The 6,176-nt window shown below is 41.0% G+C and overlaps 1 protein-coding gene across 1 annotated transcript; it reads left to right on the top strand.

The window, feature by feature from the left end:
• The first annotated feature begins 1,007 nt into the window (after positions 1 to 1,007).
• Positions 1,008 to 5,553, top strand: LOC606322 (sodium/hydrogen exchanger 2). Its single transcript, XM_044507692.1, has 13 exons — positions 1,008 to 1,478; positions 1,561 to 1,679; positions 2,229 to 2,326; positions 2,406 to 2,465; positions 2,580 to 2,821; positions 2,904 to 2,950; positions 3,074 to 3,140; positions 3,237 to 3,337; positions 3,432 to 3,539; positions 3,634 to 3,772; positions 3,856 to 3,918; positions 4,761 to 4,844; positions 4,985 to 5,553. The coding sequence occupies exons 1-13, from the start codon at positions 1,326 to 1,328 to the stop codon at positions 5,327 to 5,329; spliced, it is 1,626 nt and encodes a 541-aa protein (XP_044363627.1). The 5' UTR covers positions 1,008 to 1,325; the 3' UTR covers positions 5,330 to 5,553.
• Positions 5,554 to 6,176: the final 623 nt, after the last annotated feature.

Below are 6,176 nucleotides of genomic sequence, written 5' to 3'. Positions count from 1 at the left end.
TAAAAAATTTGCAAATCCGTTGAACATTTTCTCAAATTTGATGAACTTTTTTTTTGTGAACCTTTTTTGAATTCGTGAACTTTTTTCAAAATCCATAAACTGTTTGCAAATCCTATGAACGTTTCTCAAATTTGATGAACTTTTTTTATGAACCTTTTTTGAATTCGTGAACTTTTTTCAAAATCCATAAACTTCTTGCAAATCCGATGAACTTTTTTTGTGAACCTTTTTTGAATTCGTGAACTTTTTTCAAAATCGATGAACTTTTTTGCAAATCCGATGAACTATTTTCAAATTTTGTTGAACTTTTTCCGAAATTGATGAACACTTTTTAAAAAATGGACGAACATTTCTACAAATTTGATGAACTTTAAGTAAAATGATGAACTTTTTACAAATTTGATGAGCATTTTCAAATTTGGTGAACTTTTTTTCAAGTTCAATGATCTTTTTTCAAGTTCAATAAGTGTTTTTAAAATAATTAGGAAATCCAATAAATAGCGCTAATTTATTGGTTCTTATACACTTCGCGTTCATTTGTACTAACTAGGGGTTCCTTGTTGTAGTGGTTAGCGGAATGGTTCCTCCTTTGTAGTTTCAAGGCATGAGTTTGAGTGACGGTACCGGCAGTTTTTTGCGTGTTTTATTCACGAGACATTTTTTCTTCTACAGCGTGTGGTGGGCCGGCCCATGAGGTGCGGCGTGCAAGTGCCAGCTTGCTGAACCGGCGCTTAAGGCGCCGGTTAGGAGCTCCCCACGGTGGGTCCCTGCAGGTAGGCAGGAGCTGGAGCCTGGAGCCTTCGGGTCATCCGAGGTGGCCCCCAACGAGAGGACTCGCTCATTCTCATCTGTGGTGTGGACAGCCCGCTCCTTGGTGGGCCGACGCCACCCTCGCGCCACCGTCACTTCAAATCAAATTGAAAAAGGCGATTATTTATTAGATAGAAGAAGGAAAAAAAAGACAAGCTAATGAAATCGTTCCGTGTTCCTCTTCGTGCTCCAACAAACAGAAGAGGAAAACAGAAGGAGTTCGTTGGCCGCACGTGGCGCCACCGAGAGACGGCCCATAAAAATCCCCAAACCAACTTCCTGGATCCCCTCCCTGTTTCCTCGCGCCGTAGCTTTCCACGGATCTTTCTTTCTCTCCTCCACCTGCCTTGGCCGCGAAGGCGCCACCTTTCCCCAGACCCGCCGGCCGACCTCTGCCTCTGCGCCGCTCGTCTCGCTCCTCTCTTGTCTTCTCTTGTCGCGTAACACAAGGCAGGCGTGGGGGGCTCAATTTGGTTTCCATAGATTGAGATTGATTTCGGTGCCCGGAGGGCGGGATGATGGGGCTGGGGCTGGGCGACCCGCCGGCGGATTACGGCTCCATCATGGCGGTGGGGTTGTTCGTCGCGCTCATGTGCATCTGCATCATCGTCGGCCACCTCCTCGAGGAGAATCGCTGGATGAACGAGTCCACCACCGCGCTCTTGCTTGTCAGTACCGTCTGCTCCTCTGCATCTCTGTGTGTGTTTGTTGTGGTTGCTTGATTTGATCCTTGCGCGCGTGGGTCTGCAGGGGCTGGGCGCCGGCACGGTCATCCTCTTCGCGTCCAGCGGGAAAAACTCGCGCTTAATGGTCTTCAGCGAGGATTTGTTCTTCATCTATCTGCTCCCACCCATCATTTTCAATGCAGGGTATGTTCTTCTTATGCAAATTACTACAGTATTTATGCACTAGTCTTGCGCTGCTTTCTCTTGTGTATCATTCATGAGAATCCTTCTCTTGAAAGAAATTGAAATTAATGAATAGGGTCACTGATTTGCTGTGCTCCATGCTGGAGCCTAACATAACTGTTCTGATTTTAGGAGTGTCCCATATTATCGATTCCTCTTTTATTGCAAAATTTGGTTTTCTAGGTTAAGATGATGGAAACTACCCAAGGTTTTCGAGTCGACTAGTCGGTCTTGGGTAGCGACTCTTGAATAGTCGACCCTGCAGTTGCGACACGTTGTTGAGTCTTGAATTTTTTTTATGACTACAATTAGTTGCGACAGTCGTTCGACTCAAAAACAGTGAAACTATCTAATGCATAAATCGTACTCTCTAATAACTGAATGTGGCTATATCTTTTAGAGTAACAAGGAAGGCTGATAGTAGTTATATTAGATATTAACTGCAAGTTTTGCTTAAGGAGCCTAACAGTTGCATGACTCACACTACTCTTTTCCCCTATCCCTGACCAGGTTCCAAGTGAAGAAGAAACAATTCTTCCGCAACTTCATGACTATTACATTGTTTGCTGTAGTTGGGACCTTGATCTCCTTCAGTATAATATCCCTTGGTAGGTTCTCTCCCTCTTAAAATTTCACTCAGCATGTTGCTTTGTTGCTCATCTGTCTCACTGGCCCAATCTATCACAGGTGCGATGGGGCTAATATCAAGGCTGAACATAGGCTCCCTTGAGCTTGGAGACTACCTCGGTCAGTTCTTTAACCTGGAGTATAAACTTTTCCATTAACCTAAGTATAAGAAGAATTTCCATTGCGTGTCTGCTCTTCTTGCTTTTGACTCTTTCTGCACGTTCGCTTTTTCAGCACTTGGGGCAATATTCTCGGCAACGGACTCTGTTTGCACCTTGCAGGTGTTAAACCAAGATGAGACACCCTTCTTGTACAGTTTGGTGTTTGGTGAAGGTGTTGTTAATGATGCGACATCAGTTGTGTTGTTCAATGCAATCCAGAACTTTGATCTTGGAAATTTCAGTAGCCTCAAATTCTTACAGTTCATTGGAAATTTCCTCTATCTATTCGGCGCCAGCACCTTTCTTGGAGTAGCTGTAAGTTCTGTCCTGGTTCCACCTTTGGCTTTGTTAACTTGTCAAGTTCTGCCGTCTCACTGAATTTGTGGTGTTACTGCAGAGTGGACTTCTCAGTGCTTATGTCATCAAGAAACTGTACTTTGGCAGGTTGGTACTTGGACACATTGAATTGTGTGCTTGATATGATACCTGTGTCACCAATCTCAATACAATTTCAGATTTTCTAATATGCTTTTATGGTTTGTTCCTCTAATTTGGCATTTTTTCCAGGCACTCCACTGATCGTGAAGTTGCTATTATGATGCTCATGGCTTATTTATCTTACATGCTGGCTGAAGTAAGCACCCTGCACTACTAACTTCACATAGATACTACACAATCTGTCACTATCAGCTAGCTCTAATTGATATTGACTGGTTGCTTTGTGTTGCAGTTGCTTGATTTGAGTGGTATTCTCACGGTTTTCTTCTGTGGTATTGTAATGTCACACTATACCTGGCACAATGTAACAGAGAGTTCCAGGGTCACAACCAAGTAAGTATCTGCATTGTTTGTATCAGAAATACATGTGAATCCATCATTTGACATCTGAACTTCGCTGATGCTTATGTCATTCTATGCACAACAGGCATGCCTTCGCCACGTTGTCATTCATCTCTGAGACGTTTCTCTTTCTCTATGTTGGCATGGATGCATTGGATATAGAGAAGTGGAAGATTGTTAGTGAAACATATAGGTATGTTCTCTATCTGCTTCTTTCCATGTCTGTAGTAACATATTTGTTGTTCACATCCAGACAGTTTTGTTTTGTAACACATTTTGCTATGCAGCCCAATGAAATCTATTGGCTTGAGCTCCATTATTGTGGCGTTGGTACTGGTTGCAAGAGCTGCATTTGTTTTCCCACTATCTTATCTCTCCAATTTGACCAAAACAACTCCAGGGGAGAAGATCTCTATTAGGCAGCAAGTGAGTGTCATATTAGAAACATCTTATTTATGTTATGTCCTTTCAAGAATACTCCTGTTACTTACTTGATGTGGGTTATTCAGGTTATTATTTGGTGGGCGGGTCTCATGAGAGGTGCCGTGTCAATTGCATTGGCCTACAATAAGGTAAAATATTGTGTCTGATCTATTCCATATGTGCTTTGGGTGTAATGCATGATCGAGTTTTCTAGTCTCAGTGTTTTATCATACTTAATAAGTACTCCCTCCGTTCCATAATTCTTGTCGTGGTTTTGGTTCATTCCACAATTCTTGTCGTGGTTTTAGTTCACATTTGAACTAAAACCACGACAAGAATTATGGAACGGAGGGAGTATATGCTAATGTAACACCTCATTCTTTATTAGAATTCTGTCATTAAGAACAGATATACCAAATTTGTCGACTTAAAATTTGTGAAAACACATCATTGTGAATATGCAATTTGCGTGCCGAACTTTGTTTATATACCTTCCACCGGTACACTTCAACCATCATTGGTGAACAAATTTCATGAAAAATCATAGTAGGGAGTTGCATAATTTACGTACTTTTGGAAAAATTATTATGTGTAGGACATCTCACAATGAGGACGGGATATCCTCCACAATATTGGATTCGTTATCTTTTTAAAATAAATCACCTATCCAAAAAATCATTCTGATTTAAAAGGAGTCATCAACAAATCCCCATTTCAAAAAATTACAATAAAAAATATCCTGCCAAAAATTGAAAACATGTGGTTAAAGAAAATGATAGTAAGCATATATCTTTTTGTCACTCTTTTTTAGAAAGAAATATTAATATATTCGTTACCATTGTAATATGATATCTCAATTAGGGTGTGCGTGCCCGTGTAGCTGGTCTATTTGCAAATGAAACTGCTCCAGGAAAAGGCTGGATTTTTGCTTATGTATCTTCATGTTGTTTGCATTCGTGCTTTGTCTAACTAGTCATTTTATCACTTGCAGTTTGCAAAATCAGGGCACACTCAGCTCCCTAGCAATGCTATCATGATCACCAGTACAATAATTATTGTTCTTTTCAGCACAATTGTAAGTTTCCTCTTCCTCTTAAATAATGCCATACATCCTTCCATTCAGGGCAACAAAATCTCTAATATGAACAACCACATAATATGGAAGCCAATCTCCAGACAATTACTCATATTATCACATCTTTTACGTTTCATCAGGTCTTTGGGCTACTGACTAAGCCATTGATCAGACTCCTGATTCCAGCGAGGCACCTCACTAGGGAAGTGAGTGCCCTTTCTGAGCCATCCAGCCCGAAGTCCTTCCTTGAACAGCTGCCCGGGAATGGGCCTGAGACGGATCTCGAGAATGCTGTGAGCATACGCCGCCCGACGAGTCTCCGGATGCTCCTGGCGAGTCCAACACGGTCAGTCCACCACTACTGGCGCAAGTTTGACAACGCCTTCATGCGGCCGGTGTTCGGAGGTCGAGGCTTCGTCCCATTTGTCCCTGGATCTCCCACCGAAAGCAGTGTACCATTACTAGCCCATGGAAGTGAGAACTAGAGGACTGCACAGAAGAGGAAGGGGATTATCTGACAGGAAAAGAAGTTTTGTAAATTAGCTACGGTGAGTGTAATTGCTGTAAATCTGAGGTAGAACGGTTCTTCGTAGCTGCTCATTTAGGCTAATTTCCTGACCTGCATACAGTTTTTTTAGCTGACCTGCATATAGCCCTGTGCGTTCGGTTTATTCGGTTTACATGATTCGGTTTATACGGTTTTTCGGTATATACGGTATTAATACTTCGGTAAATACGGTATGAAATTAAAATACGGTTCGGTTTCGGTATATACCAAATTATTTCGGTATGGTTTCGGTATATACCATAAAAACCAAAGTTGACGCGAATTTGAAAATGACGTAATAATAATTTACAAATTTATGACTCAAAACACATTCTATTTTACACAAATAGTATATGACTATATATATAAGTATATATGCATGCATTGATTCATCTGTTGATGGTTATGGACGTGCTTAGCATTTTAAAAAGAGAAAAATGACAATGTTACAAGAAAAATGTAGGTGCTTAGTAGTGAATTTGGCTCATGTACAAGAAAAATGACAACTTGTACGGTTGTTCATCTCAAGAAATATAAATTTATTTTTTACTTCGGTTTATTCGGTTAACCATTCGGTTTTTCGGTATATACCATAAAACCAAAGTTTAAATCGGTATGAAAAGTTCATATCATACCGAAACCAGAAACCATAAAAACAAAAAAATCGGTTCAGTTTGGTTTATTTTCGGTATGGTTTTTCGGTTCGGTTTTAAAATGCACAGAGTGACCTGCATAGAGTTGTGTATATCTCACTAGTCACTGCACATTATAAAGGAGTATTCGCC

Source organism: Triticum aestivum, chromosome 4A (assembly GCF_018294505.1).
Source record: "Triticum aestivum cultivar Chinese Spring chromosome 4A, IWGSC CS RefSeq v2.1, whole genome shotgun sequence".
In the NCBI taxonomy this organism is placed as follows: domain Eukaryota; kingdom Viridiplantae; phylum Streptophyta; class Magnoliopsida; order Poales; family Poaceae; genus Triticum; species Triticum aestivum.
Note: the sequence above shows the minus strand (reverse complement) of the source record. Positions and strands in the feature narration are given on the sequence as shown.